The sequence below is a fragment of the Grus americana genome, chromosome 27 (assembly GCF_028858705.1).
Source record: "Grus americana isolate bGruAme1 chromosome 27, bGruAme1.mat, whole genome shotgun sequence".
Taxonomy (NCBI): Eukaryota; Metazoa; Chordata; class Aves; order Gruiformes; family Gruidae; genus Grus; species Grus americana.
In genome coordinates, this window is record NC_072878.1 from 3,073,322 (window position 1) to 3,088,740 (window position 15,419).

General features: G+C 52.0%; 1 protein-coding gene and 1 non-coding gene across 2 annotated transcripts in view; one reads left to right on the forward strand and one right to left on the reverse strand.

Moving 5' to 3' along the window:
- Positions 1-2,440, reverse strand: part of LOC129196936 (scavenger receptor cysteine-rich domain-containing protein SCART1-like) — an 18,214-nt gene extending 15,774 nt beyond the window's left edge. Inside the window, 1 exon segment of the mRNA XM_054804904.1 lies at positions 2,407-2,440. Coding sequence (XP_054660879.1) covers positions 2,407-2,440 — 34 coding nt within the window.
- A 12,491-nt stretch (positions 2,441-14,931) lies between these two features.
- Positions 14,932-15,003, forward strand: TRNAA-CGC (transfer RNA alanine (anticodon CGC)). Its single transcript has one exon. It is a non-coding gene; the product is annotated as a tRNA-Ala (tRNA).
- Positions 15,004-15,419: the final 416 nt, after the last annotated feature.

Sequence of the window (15,419 nt, forward strand, 5' to 3'; positions counted from 1 at the left end):
GTGGGTCACATCTCACATGGGGCCATGGGCAAGCCTTTTTTGGACTTTGTGTCCCCATCCACCCTTTGTCCCAGATCTTCTCTGGCTTCCTTCCTTGCCTTCATGCATGAGAGCCTGTGATGCTTAGCTCTGGTGTGACAACCACACTGCACATGGGAAGTTCTGGTGAGAGCTTCACCACTTGACCCGTGGTATGGCTCACCCTAAGCCTCTGCAGCTCAGAAGGGAGCAGAGGGACAAGGTTTCACTCCCTTCTTTCTCTACATTGGCTATGATTTATAGGAAGGCAACAAAATAACACCTCCTACTACGTTCAGCCTTGTAGTACAGACTTCTGGAAACAGTTTTGAGTTTATGATGTGAAGCAATCTCAGTGGGGATGAAAAGTGAAGGCCACCTACTTCATTTCTTTGTTCCTTCTCTGCTGGCCAAAAGAAAGCTGTAATACTGTTTTTTTTTAAAGGATAAGGAATTTCTGTATCTCTTTTTCACATCCAGACAGTTGTACAGCTTCATTTTGGACTAAACTCAGTTGTTATCACTCACTGTGAAAAGATATATTTCAGTTTTCATTATGTGTTCTTGGTTATTTTTTAAGGACTATTAATCTCTTCCCTCTCCACCATGCCCAAAAAAGTCTTTTGAAAAAAAGATGCTTTCTAGAAATTAAAGCCATGCATACAAACCTGTGGAAAATAGGAGAAATCAAAAGTTGTGTTCATAATTTATAATGATCCTGTTGCCTGAAGTCATTATCTAAAAATCTTCCAAACTTTCTAAATCTTCAGAATACTTCCCATATTCTTCTCTTTGATTTTTATCCCTTTTTTTTTTTTTTTTTCTCTCCACATTTCCAGTCCAAGACTTGTGTGGTGGGTTGACCTTGGCTGGCCTCGAGGTGCCCACCAAGCTGCCCTATCACTCCCTCTCCTACACAGGACAGGAGGAGAAAAGACAAAAAAGCCCCTTGTGGGTTGAGATAAGGACAGGGAGATCACTTACTCTCATACTAAGGAGCCCACCACTGAACACAGCACTCCAGGTGTGGCCTCACCAGGGCTGACTAGAGGGGAAGGATCACCTCTCTTGACCTGCTGGCAGTCCTCTTCCAAACACAGCCCAGGGTGCTGTAGACCTACTTTGCCACACAGCCACACTGTTGGCTCATGGACAGCTTGTTGCCCACAAGGATGCCCCATCCTGCTCTTCAAAGCTGCTTTCTAGCCAGTTGCTCCCCCAGCCTGAGCTGGTCCATGGGATTGTTCTTGTCCATGGTGAAAAACTTGTTTTGTCTTTTCCTTTGTTGAACTTCATGAGGACCTCTCTGCCCAGTTCTCCAGACTGTTCAGGTCTCCCGGAATGGCAGTGCAACCATCCGGGGTATCAGTCATTCATCTCAGCTTTCTATCACCCACAAAGTTGCCCTTGGTCCCATCCTCCAGGACATTATGGAAAGCTTAAATAGAATGGGACCCAGTATTAACTCTGAGCTGCACCACTGATGACTGTCCTCCAGCTGGACTTTATGCTGTTTTGAACATTCAGTCAGTTGTTCATCTGCCTCATTTTCCACTTATCTAGTCCCTACTTGCTCAGCCAATCTACCTTCTCAGTTAGGGGAGACAGGGTAGAGCTCCCCACATCCACCATTGTGCCTTTCTTCAAGATAGGAGGGGCACTCGCTTTTTTGCAGTCCTCAGGAACCTCTCCCAATCACCATGACCTTTCAAAGATGAATTCAAGTGGCCTTACAATGAGATCAGCCAGCCCCCTCGATGCTCATGAGTGCATCCCCTCAGGTCCCATGGCCTTATGCATGTCCTTTCTTCTCAACATGTTCCCTAACCGGTGATTCCTGCAGCAAGGGTAAGCCTTCCTTACTGCAGACTTTCCCTCTGGTCTTGGGGGCCTGGGATTCCTGAAGGTTGGTCTTACCAGTAAACTCAGAGATGAAGAAGGCATGGCGTACCTTGGCCTCTTCTGTGTTCTTTGTCACCAGGGTCCCTGCCCATCTAGCAGCAGGCTCACATGCTCCCTAGCCTTCCTCTTGCTGCTGGCATCATTCTCAAATTCTTTCCTGATGTCTTTACATCCAGATTAAATTTCCAGACTGAACTTGAGGTGGGCCTTGGCATTTCTTAACACCTTCTCTGAATGTTCAGGAGGTTATTGGTGCCCTCCAGTAACCTCCTGCGTGTTTTGTGCCCTACTGTGCTGCCTCCAGGCCCATGGCCAAGTGCCTGAAGTGCAAAATGAGGGCCAAGGCCTGAGAATGTGAAGCTTCTTTCAGGTGTCTGAAGAAGCCTCATCTGCTTCTTCTTCTCAATAAAGTTGGTCCATAGCAGACACCAACTACAACGTCACCCATGTTGGTCTGTCTGTTAATCCTGACCCATCAGCTCTCACCTGGCTCATCATCTGTCACCAGGCAGAACTCCATGCAGTCCTGCTGCTTGTTCACTTTCAGGGCAACTCCTCATCACTGACCTGCCCCGTCCTTCCTAAAGAGGCTGCTTCTACCCATGGCCACACTCCAGTGGTGTCAGCTGTCTGACCACATCTCAGTTCTCCCCATGAGACTGCAGCTCAGGAACTCCCCACAGACTCCTGACTCCTCCTGTTTGCTCCCCACACACTGTGCATTACTGCACAGGCACATCAGAAGGGTACCCAGCTGGGCTGATTGCCCTGCTCAGGCTCAGGGCTGCTCCACAGGTGCTCCCAAACAGCCCTCATCTGAACCTTTGCTTTACCTCCTATTTTGTCTTGCCTTCTTCTCTCCCTCCCAAGTTCTCTCTTGGTCTTCCTCAGATCCTCCCACACAAACAGCCCACCTGTTTCCCCTTACCCACTGGTCCTGGCTTTGCTTGCCTAGTGCCCTCGTTGGGTGTTTCTGGGATGGCTGCACTGGGAATTCCTACCTTGGTCAGAAAGTCCAATAAACTAGTACCTCCTTTTATTATCTGTCCTGTCCTGCAATTCCTTGTGCTGTCATCTTGTTAGAGGCATCACTGGGTAGGGTGAGCCACCTACACCCATGTATTAAGAGCTGGCACAATGAAGCTTCAGTCTATGGAGACCTTGAGAAACTCTGGGATTTGGCCAACAGAAACCCTACTAAGTTTTTCAAGGAGAAGTGCCCAGTCCTGCATCGGGGCAGAATAAGCCTGTGCATCAGGGCAAGCTGGGACCTGACTGCCTGGGGAGTGACCCTGAGGAGAAGGACACTATAGGAGATGCCATGGGAGCCGGTGGAGCATGCTCACCATGAACAAGGCCAGCTGGCTATGGGCCTGCATGCACAGAAGCGTGGCCACCCAGACGAGGAGAGTTACCTCCCTCCCTTGATTCAGCATGGTTGTGATCCTGGTGTGGGGCTCCTTTTCCTGGAAGAGAGGAGAGGAACTGGAGAGGGTCCAGAGGAGGTCTGCCAAGATGGCCTTCAGGGCCTGAAGCACATGACCTGTGTGCAGAGACAGAGGGACCTCTGCTCCTTTAGCCTCGTGCCGTGGGGGGCTCAGGGCACTGTAGCAATAGCCTGTGACTGCTTGAAGAGTGGTTTCAGAGATGACGGAGAGTTTCCCTGTAGTGGAATAAAGCAGGACAAAGCTACAAAGTGCGGCTTGGGATGTCTATCCTGGACACAAGAAGAAGACAGAAATGTCACTCAAAGGGTAGTGCTGTGGTGCAACAGATCACCCAGCAAGGGTCTGTGATCACGTCATGGCTTTGTCTTTCAAGGAGAGACATCAGTAGTACAGGGAGGGACATGACAGGGTGACGGCAAGGTGGGAAAATGAGATGGGCGTCTACAGCCTGCAGGGAAACAAAGGAGGTGTGGGACAGCATAGGACAGCCCGAGGTGGAGATGGCCGAGGGCACTGGCAAGGCAGAAAAGCTTAGCAGGATGGAGATCTTTGTCTCCTTGGCTATGGCAGTTGTCTCTGTCACCGAGGCTTTTGAGGAGACACCTTGTCCTCATGACACTGGAGCCTCATTGCCACCTTGCACACTCTGGAGATGCCAGGAGGTTTTGTACCACGGTCCTTCACTGGACATTGCAAACCCCACATCCCACCACCACAGGAAAACCCTGAGCCATGCATGAAGGACAGGATCTCCCTTCCCAGAGGCTGGGGGTCAGGGCTTGGAGTTTGGCTCGATGAAACACATCAAGGCTTTTCTCAGCATCAGAGTCACCTGCACTTTCCTTTGCCTTCCTGTCATTACTGCCTCCAATTTTCTCCTCTAATGAGTCCGTGGGGAAGCTGTGTGGGTAATGGTCATCAGTGGCACCCATTAATACTTCAAGAAACTTCAGTGATTACTTCTGACCTTCGCTTTCTTGAGCAGGTTTTACAATCTCCTGTCAGCATCAAAGGTTCATGCACTCAGCATCAAATACGCTTTGGGGCTCATTACAATGCAGAGAGCCGACCTGTGCTTTGTCTTTTCCTGTAATTTTCTTCAAGACTCCAAGACTTTTTAAGCTAATTGGTAGCTAAAGAGAGATACTTCAATGAGCATTTAATGGAAGAGGATTTTTGCTATTTAAAGGGGTTTCCAATTAATTTTTGGTTTACAAAGAAGAGGTGATAGCAGCATTCTCCAGGTCATATCGATCCAGATGGCCATCTAAGGAAGTCCTGGCAGGTAGGAAAAGCAGTCTCCTTGAGCTCCAACACTGTATGGACAACCTTTCCCTTCACCTCCCCAACCCCACCAGTTCCTTCATTGGCCTGTTGTGAAAGAGTGGAATGCACCTCGCTCAAAAGAGAGAAGCAGCAATGTGTTTTATTGAGATAAAACAATAATTTGACAGAGTTCAAGAAATTCAGTGGAATTTAACAAAGTTCAGATCGCTTAAGGAACTACTGTCAAAGGTATTAGCAAAAGCGGGCTTAATATGATGTTGCAAAAGTGCGACTTAAAGTCTGATGGCGAGGTTCACTCTATTACTTACTGCATGGAAGAAACATAGGAAGGAGAATTGGGTTAGAATTGAGTTAGAATGATTCTCACAGAGACCTGAAACACAGAAGAGTAAGGAAGACCTTTCCATTGAATCACAAGTTTCAGAGTGGACCTTCTTGCTTTCTAAACTCCTGATGGTGCTTAGGGGGAACTGAGTCCAATCATAGTCTCAGACTTGATCAACGGTTTATGTCTACTGGAAGAAGTACAAAGGGTAAGGAAGACCCTCCTGTTGAGTCACGAGGTTCAGAGAGGACAGCCTTGCTTTCTAAACTCCCACTCAGAGGAGTCTACTGCAGCTAGGTCCAATCCTAGTCCCAGACTTGGTCAAGGGTTTATGTCTAAGGGATTATATATGCAAAGATTGTAATAATTGAGTAACAACATGGACTAGTAATGTTTCATTAGTATTAATTCAGCATGCTATCAGTCACTTCGCAAAGATCTGCCATTGGTAAAAGGTCTCTCTGCCTCAAGGAGCAACCTTGAGAGCTGTCCCAGCTCAAGGAGAGATCACCACCATGCAGCCAGCTGCTTAGCAGGGAGAGGTCAAAGAAGGCTCACTTAGGTTGTCATATTTATGGAATAAAGTGGTTGGCTCGTAGTCAAATTCCATGCAATGGGAATGGCATGCATGAGACTCCTTGTACCCACAACTTTCTTTGTTCCTTGATAATTGAGTCTTGGAAAAGCCACCTGCTATTCATGTGTTAATAGCATGATGGGTGTTCCAAGCTCATATGCATCGATGGTCACTGTGTCACTCTGCTCCTTTGTGGGTTTTCAGAGAACAGGAGTTTGTGGCCCGGCTGTGGCTCAGGCTTTTACCTCCTTCGGAGCCCGTACCAAACCACTGCTACTTTGATTAAGGAGTTGAGTGCACCCGTCACACAGCCACCTGGGACTTGCATCAGACTGACATCAGACTTCTCCATTGAATTGTGCAGCTGGATAGTACAGCTCCTTTGAACCAACTCCCACCTGCTTTCCTCAGAGAACTGGCTGCTCACAGACACAGAAAGATTTCTCTTCATTACCAAGAAACAAAAGTAAAATATGATTCAATTCGGGAAACCATAAACCACACACCTCAACTGTATGTAAGTGCAAGCAGTACCTGCTGAGCTCTGCCTTCCACAAGGATCGTCCATACAAGAACTCTTTGAGACAGACAGATAGTAAAGGACAGATATAAAGACAATGAAAGATTTAGCATTCAGACAGACTACTGAAGGATGGGAGAGATTTTAACTCCCTGAAGCTCAAACAAAGAACCATCTCAACAGTTTCTTCAGCTTCTTCAGAGCATCTTTGAGTTCCTGGTTCCTCATGCTGTAGATGAGGGGGTTCACTGATGAAGGCACCACCGAGTACAGAACAGTCACCACCAGGTCCAGGGATGGGAACGAGATGGAAGGGGGCTTAAAGTAGGCAAATGTGGCAGTGCTGATAAGCATTGAGACCACAGCCAGGTGAGGGAGGCACGTGGAAAAGGCTTTGTGCCATCCCTGCTCAGAGGGGATCCTCAGCACGGCCCTGAAGATCTGCACATAGGACAGCACAATGAAAATGAAACACACAAAAAATAAACAGGCACTACCCACCATAAGCCAAGTCTCCCTGAGGTAGGCATCTGAGCAGGAGAGCTTGAGGATCAGAGGAAATTCACAGAAGAACTGGTCCAGGGCATTGCCCTTGCAGAGTGGTATAGAAAATGTATTGGCCGTGTGCAGCACAGCATTGAGAAACCCACTGCCCCAGGCAGCTGCTGCCATGTGGACACAAGCTCTGCTGCCCAGGAGGGTCCCGTAGTGCAGGGGTTGGCAGATGGCAATGTAGCGGTCATAGGCCATGACTGTGAGAAGGAAATATTCTGCTGAAATGAAAAAGACAAACAGAAAGGCCTGGGCAGCACATCCTGTGTAGGAGATGGCCCTGGTGTCCCAGAGCGAGTTGGCCATGGCTTTGGGGACAGTGGTGGAGATGAAGCCCAGGTCGAGGAGGGAGAGGTTGAGGAGGAAGAAGTACATGGGGGTGTGGAGGTGGTGGTCGCAGGCTATGGCAGTGATGATGAGGCCATTGCCCAGGAGAGCAGCCAGGTAGATGCCCAGGAAGAGCCAGAAGTGCAAGAGCTGCAGCTCCCGTGTGTCTGCGAATGCCAGGAGGAGGAACTCAGTGATGGAGCTGCTGTTGGACATTTGCTGCATCTGAGCATGGGACACTGTTCACAAAAGATAACACAATACGTTAGGGGAGATTTCTCTGAGCAAACTCAAAGCCATGTCCCATAGATACTCCCCCTGTTACACACACACTCTAATGTTTTTCCAGGAGACTTCTCTCAGCTCTGTGGCTGGAGCACTCGTTGATGCTCTCTGAGTGCGCCATGAGCAGCAGGGCCTCTGCCCACAGGATGGTGAGGAGTCAGCCCTGCTCTGCAGCAGTGGGTTCATGGGAATAGTGGGGTCGGAGGCCAGTCCTGGAAAAGAGTAACGCAGTAGGAATTTTCAGCATCTGTACTCCCAGTGCTGAAGAATGCAGTCTGAGAGGTTTGGACTTTTCTTTACAGCTCCCCCCATCTCACCTGGGGAGTGTTCTCAGATGTCAGAGACCTTCAGCATTTCTTCTGCACTCAGGGAGAACACAGCAAGTCCTGCAAAATAAGAGGATTGCCTGTGGCTTAGAGCAGAGTGAGGGAAGCTGGTCTGTCCTTCCATCATGTTCCCAGCTGCCCTGGAGTACACCATTTTCAGATGGAGGGTGATCACACTCCCATGTTACCCTGAAAAGTCACCAGACACTGCTGAGAGCAGAGGCACCCACTGCAGACCACTAAATGTCTCACCCTTTCTCAAGCTCTCAGCACCCCACTGCTAGCCAAGGACACGCATGGATCATTTCACCAGCCCAACAGCATTTCCTTGGTTGTAGCGTCGCTGTCCTTCTCTGTGGGACTTTCAGATAACACGAAGTGGCTAAGGGACAGGTTTGGATTTTGGAGGGCAGCTCACAGCTGGGAAGGACAACTCAAGGAGATAACCAAGTGTCCTAACGGTGGCATCTGATTAAGAAAAAAACAGCTCATTCCCCAGCCCCACAGGCTGCGTTCCCCACAGCCCCACAGGTGAAAGCTGGGACACCTCAGTTCCATGGACACACCTGCACGGGAGGACTCACAATGTCAGTGTGTGCCTCTGCAGCTGAAACTCCATCCCCAGAGAGCCTGACAGCTAGAACAAGATAGCAATAGCAATAACACAGACAAGTGGAGAAACATGGGGAAATCATAGAATCATAGAATGGTTTGGGTTGGAAGGGACCTTAAAGATCATCTAGTTCCAACCTCCCTGACATGGGCAGGGACACCCTATTTTCTTAATATCTAGTCTGAATCTACCCTCTTTTAGTTTAAAGCCATTACCCCTTGTCCTACCACTACACTCCCTGATAAACAGTCCCTCTCCAGCTTTCCTGTAGCCCCTTTCAGGTACTGGAAGGCTACAAGAAGGTTTCCGTGGAGCCTTCTCTTCTCCAGGTTGAACAATCCCAACTATCTCAGCCTGTCTTCATAGGAGAGGTGCTCCAGCCCTCTGATCACCTTTGTGGCCCTGCTTTGGACTCGCTCCAACAGCTCCATGTCTCTCTTGTACTGGGCACCCCAGAGCTGGACGCAGTACTCCAGGTGGGAACTCACGAGATAGCCAGGCACCCAGGAAAGTGTTACCCTTACTCAACGGTTCAGACCACCTCCCAGGCATCAACATTGCTCAGCAGTTGCTCTAAGCCCCTGTGATCTGCTGAGGCAAATGGACACGTGGCTGGAGAGCTGCACCACAGCTCTGCTGGGGCTCTGGCTGCAGAGGAGGTGGTCCACGTCTTGGACCCCACTGCCCTGAAGGCAGAGGCTTTGCTTGGAGGGAAAGGAGGCAAGAGGGCTTTCTCAGAGGAAGGGGTCTGCAATGGAGGGGATGATACGGAGTTTTCTGAATTCTCCCTCCCACAACATTTCTGGGTTTAGTTTCCTCTCATTCCCTGATCGTATCCCTGCTGCCTGGAGATTTTCCTCCTGGGAGATGTTTCCCTTTCCCATGTCTTTTTCCCATCACCTCTCACAGCCCCCATCCCAACCTCTGTGCACTCACCTGGGCCCTACACAAATATGTCTGTTTTCGGGGCACTGGCTGGGTGCACGTTCTTCTTGGCAGGTGGAAAAGGGCAGGTCGGAACAACCCTGGTGAGTCCAGCAAAGGTGATGCAGGTGCTGTCCATAGGAAGAGAAGTGGCTGAAGGCACTTTCGGAGGCTCTTGGTAGACCTAGCGATCACTCAAAGTGACAGTTCAGGAGTCTCACTGACTTGTTTGTTGTGGAGAGCTCCTTTTTCATTTCTCCCCTCCCATTGCCCAAGAGTAGGAAGTTGAAAAGTCAGACTTAGAGGCTGAGTGCTGATCCTGGCAGGTGGCTGAGTCCCTGTCCCAGCACACAGCCCCCCAGGGCACAGGAAACCTGCTCGGAAGGACAGCCCTGGGCACCCCTTGGGGTACACCTGGCCTCACACCCCTGCAGCCTTCCCTGGGAGAAGGCAGGGGTCATGCCCCCCTGTCCCTCTAACAGTGAAGCAGGAAATCCTTGCTCCAGAGCACGTCCTTCTCCTCTACACCAAGCATGGGATGTGCCAGCTCTGGGAGGTCCCATCAGGACACTCCTGTGCATTGCCCTGCAGCCAGAGACAGAACATGTCCACAGCGGTGAAGATTTCTCTGTGAGCTCTCAGCATCCTCCCACCCAGATTGCCTTTAACCTCCCGCTGTCTCACCTGGTGCCTGCAGGCAGTGCCCTCAGCCCTGCTGCGCTTTGCAGAGGAGCTGCTCCTGGGCAGAGCTGTCTCTCTTCAGTGCTGCCCTCTTGCCATGAGCTCCCTCCTTCCCAGGAGCCCAGCCCAGCTCAGCAGCAGCAGAGGACCAGCCCAAGGCACCACTTTCTCTGCCCTCTCTGGGCTCGCTGCAGATGTCCCTGTGGCTCTGCGGCTGGCAGCTCCTGAAAGGCACCGGGGTCACCCCTGGGGAACATGCTGCAACATCGCCTGAAGCAATCACCAACAGTGGAGAGAGACTGATTGCAGCAGCACGGTTGGTCCTTCCAGAGGGTGGCTCTCTATGACAGGTGTCAGTGTCCCCCTCTGGACACCGATGAGAAAGAAAAAGGACACACAGACAGGCACAGGGAGGGGTTCGCTTCCCTTGTGCAGGGCAGGGGTTCAGCTGAGACAATGAGGCATCTCCTCGTGACCAGGAAGCCCTTGGATGAAGCGGGATTCAGCTCCCCACTTCAACCTCACAGACCCAGAGGAGCTGGGAATCCTCCTGGTTCAGTTCAGGTGTGCACAACAGAGTTACCAGCATGTGAGCCCCTGCTTGGAGCCTTTACCTTTATTCATCGGGGACTCACGAGCTCACATACAGACATTTTGTGATGACTGAAGTGCTAGGGTTGGTCCAAGACATGTGCAAGTGTTTGCGAGGTCTGATGGAAAATCTCTGAGAATGCCCACCTCCTTCCTGAGCATCAGCTGAGGGCCAGAGGGAGAAGGAGGAGATCCTTGGCCACCCGCAGTGACCCCAGAGGTTTAGGGCACCTGAACGTGCCTTGTGCAATACGTTCCTGAGCTGATCAAAGCGAGGAGTGCCCCAGGTCTCTCTATCTCTCTCCAATGTACTCACTAAAGCTCCAGTCACTATAAAGCTAAGGCACACCCACATCCCTGCACTGAAGACTTGTATTTCTGAGCTCACATTTTCATGCCATTCGTGCCACTCTAGTGCCATGCCAGGTGCCTGGGTGCCAAACACAACTCCACTCAGTGGGCAAACACAGCACCGAAGCTCCAGGAAAGCCCAGAGCTGGTGTGGGGCAGACACCCCAGGGCCTCCCGAAGGGGTCCGGTGACCTGAGTGACAACACGACGACATAGATGCAGGATGCAGGTCATCTCCACCCAGGGTGATGTGAGGCTGGGAGGCAGGTCATGCCAGGGTGTTCTCCCTTGCACCTGTGTTCACAGCCCTTGACTATTCTCTTGCTGAACCTCTGCTCATCTGCTTGATGCTGAGAAGAGGGAAGTTGATAAGAACAGGATCATAGAATCACTGAATGGTTTTGGTTGGAACAAAATCTCTAAAGATCATCTAGTTCCAAACCTCCTGTCATGTGCAGAGACACCCTCCACTAGACCAGGTTGCTCAAAGCCCCATCCAACCTGGCATTGAACACTTCCATGGATGGGGCATCCACAACTTCTCTGGGCAACCTCTGCCAGTGTCTCACCACCCTCACCAGATAAAATTTCTTCCTGATGTTCAATCTAAACCTACCCTCTTCCAGTTTTAAAGCATTGCCTCTTGTCTTATCACTACAGGCCCTGGTAAAAAGTCTCTCTTCATCTTCTCATAAGCCAGCTTTATATACAGTGTATGGCTGCAGTAAGGTCTCCTGTCGCGAAGCCAGATCCAGACTCCTGCTGACTACACTAGCTTGTCACAGACGGGCGATTTAGACCAATTAAAAAAACACCGCCAGGTATCAGCAAAAGCGGTTTTACTGCAACTTAACAAAGTTGGATGGCAAGGATCACTCTATTCCTTACTGCACAGAGGATATAACAATGATTCACAGCTACCAAAACAGAATCAAAGTCACCAATACAAAATCTTAGTGCACTGTTACACAAGGTTAAACGCGATATCAGTCACTTAGCAAAGAACTGCAGTGGGTAAGAGGTCTCTCAGCCTCAAGGAGTAACCTTGAGAGGTGTCCCAGCTCAAGGAGAGACCACCGCTGGGCAGCCAGCTGCTTAGCAGGGAGAGCTCAAAGAAGATACCCTTAGGCTGCCACATTTATGGAATAGAGTGGTTGGCTCATAGGCAAATTCCATGTGATGGGAAAGGTATGCATGAGACTCCTTGTACCCACAACTTTCTTTGTTCCCTGACAAATGAGTCTTGGAGGAACCACCTGTTACTCATGTCTTAATCACGTGATGGGTGTTCCAGTTTCCAAGCCCATATACATCAATGCTCACCATGTCCCTCTGCTCCTGTTTTCAGAGAACAGACTGGAACTAGAGAAGTTGTTGGCCAGGTTACACCTGGGCCTTTACCTCCTTTGGACCCTGAACCAAACTACTGCTGGTTTGGTCAGGGAGCCGAGTGGATCCGTCACAGGGACTCAGCTTCTTCCCATACCTGCCACAAACCCACAGGTGGTGGGAGTCCTCTTGCCTCAGTTCACGTGTGTGCACACAATACAGTCCTCCAAAGAGTGGAAGAAACCACATGTGCCTCCTGTCTTCGAGAAGGGCAAGAAGAAGGACCCAGGGAACTACCGGCCAGTCAGCCTCACCTCTCTCCCTGGGAAGGAGATAGAGCAGCTAATCCTGGAAACATTCTTCCAGGCACACCGTACTGGTTTGGGCTGGGATGGAGTTAATTTTCTTGACGGCAGCCCCCGTGGTGCTGTGTTTGGGATTTGTCACCAAAACAGAGTTGCCAACACACCGATGGTGTAGCTATTGCTGAACCATGTTTGCACAGCATCAAGGCCTTCTCTGCTCTCTCTCTTCCTCCCCAGTGAGTAAATTGTATTTGTGGATGAGGGAAGAGGAAGGGGATGTCATTCAGCAAGACAAAGATTTACACTGTGTATTGGTGGTGGTGTCCAGGGTTTGGCAGCAGGGGGGATGCGGGGGTGTCCTCTGTGAGAAGACACCAGGGGCTGCCTCCCCATGCCAGACAGAGGTGGTTCCAGCAGGCTCCAAGCAGACCACCACTGCACAAAAACGAGCCCATCAGCGAAGCTGGTAGGACCTTTACAAAAGCATATTTAAGAAAGGACACAACTGCCAGAATGGGAGAGGAGTAAGGGAGACAAAATGTGAGAAACAGCCCTGCAAGCACCAAGGCTGGTGAAGAGGGAGGGGGAAGAGGTGCTCCAGGCACAAGAGCAGATAGTCTCCTGCAGCCCATGAAGAATATCAGAGTAGAGCCAGTATTTCCCTGCGGCCCATGGAGAAGACCATAGTGGGGAAAGTAAGCCCTGCAGTCCATGGAGGACCCAACACTGAAGATGTTGGACAATTCTTGAAAGAATGCTGGATGGAGGACAGCCCATGCTGGAGCGGGTTTGTCTTGAAGGACTGTAGCCCATAGGAGGGACCCCATGGGAAAAGTCTTAGAGGGAAGGAGCAGCAGAGAGGAACTGTTATGGACTTACCACAACCCCCATTCCCATCCCCCTGTGCTGCTCAGCGGGGAGGAGATAGAGGAGTTGGGAATGAAGGAGTGAGTGAAGTGGAGCCAGGGACAAAAGGGTGGGAGGAGGCCTTCCCTGGGGAAGGAGGTAAGGTCTTCCACCAGCCCCACGCTTCTTCCACCCTCAGCCTTTGCAGTTGCACATGCCTGGTCTGCCCATTTACCTTCACCACTGTCCCGTTTGTACAAGGCCCACAGACATCTTGGCACGCCCAGTGTAAGCTGGCCTCCACCAAAGCTGGAGCCCACCTGGCCTTGGGGTCAGGGAGGAGCCAGGTCCCCTCTGCTCGGGGCTGGGCACAGCTTTCCCCTGGGAACCTCCCTGAGGAGCACTCCTCCTGGGTGCCAGCCTGTGGCCTGGCACGGGTGGCACGGGGACCAGTGCTGGGGCAGGGCTGAAGTAGCTCAGCTGGGAGAGCGTTAGACTGAAGATCTAAAGGTCCCTGGTTCAACCCTGGGCTTCAGCAATCATTTTCTCCCTCAGATTTTTGCAGACCTGTCTGCCTTCCTCCAGCCTGCCCCAGCCCTGCTTGCTCCTTCACCTCTTGCCAGAGCACTGTCCCTGCTCTGTAGCTGCAGCCCTGCAGCTCAGAAGGAGCCTTCCTCCAGCACCATGAGTCCCCAGCCTCCCCCTGGGCAGGACTCTCCATTCAGTGCTCCTCTGGGGTGGTCTCCAGCTCTCCCTCCTTCCCTGCTCCACAGGGATTGAGGTCTCTCCACTGCGCAGTCTCTGCAAAGACCCTGTCTCTCTCCTCTTTCTCATTCGCCATGGTGCACTGACAGCTCCTCTCCTCACACCCCCCTTCACCTGGTTCTCAGTTCCCAGACCAGAGGCCACTGTCCCCCCCCCACTCCCAGGCAGAGGCACTCCCTGGAGCTGAGGCCTGAATGGCAGCACCCTTCCTCTGGAGGTCTGTCGCAGCGAGACCTCTGATGTGCCCAGGACAGCTGACCAAGCCGTGCTGAGGATCACCCACTGCAGTGCATGGGCGTCGTGTGTAGTCACACGCTGTCCTGAGCAGAGTTTCTTGCCCCCCTTGACCCGCCTGCTGCAATGACTGATGAAACACCTCTGTGCTCCTCTCTGGGCATCAGCCCCAGGGCAATGGAAGCCTGCCCTTCACCCCACCTCCAGGGATGCTGGCGCGGAGGGGGGTGCAGGGGGAGGCCCACTACCTGGATGAGGGGGTGAGAGGTTTCTGTCCCCATGTCCCCCCACTGCACACCCTGGGGTGCCATCAGAGCCTGGGGACACCTCACCCCAGGGAGGGTGTTTCCCTCACCCTGTTGCTCTGCTCCTCCTGTGGAGCTGGGGACAGATGGGAGACAGACGGCTGTTGCCCTGGGTGGCAGAGGAGGCTCGGGGGTTTTCTCCTCTCCATCAAGCCCAGAGTGGGTCAGAGCGTGGGAGCAGCGCCTGCAGCAAGAGCCTCCTTCTGCCCCATTGCCCTGCCGAGACGTGGAAGGGGCAATGCTCTGCAGTGCACCCCTGTGCCAGGATCAGGCCCCCGGGGAGAGGCCGTCCTGACTTCCCCCATCTCAGGAGGCTTCAAATGCTGTTTTCTGCAGAGAGGGCACCCAGGGGACAACAGGGCTGTGCTTGTCATAGACATGTCACGGCAGCAGAGTGTCTGTCCTGCTGGCAGGCGTGAAGGGGATGTAGCTCAGCGGCAGAGCGCCCGCTTCGCATGTGGGAGGTCCTGGGTTCGATCCCCGGCATCTCCAAGGGTGCTTTTTCCCCCAGTGCCCAGCCTCAGGTGGGTACAGGCTGGAGCTGGAGCACTGGTCCTCTCCAGGCACTGTGGGCCTGCCCTGCCCACCCAGGGCCTGTCTGTGGGGTGAGGAGGGCTGTGTGCGCTGCCTCTGCTGAGCCACCTCCCAGAGGTGCTGGACCTGAGCTCAGGTGCAGATCCCATCCCAGCTGGGAAACACCCCCCTGTGCCAGCAGCTAGGGGTGTCTGAGCTGGACCAGCCTGGACAAGCCTGTGGGACTCCCAGCTGGTGGAATGGCATTTCTTACCCTGTCCCTGTCTCCAGGTCTCTTTCCCTCTGCCATCACCACTGCCTTGAGCAGAGGAACCCAGAGGTGCTGAGGTCAGGCACAGCCCTGCAGAGGTGGGACTGCTGGGGCTGGTACCCAC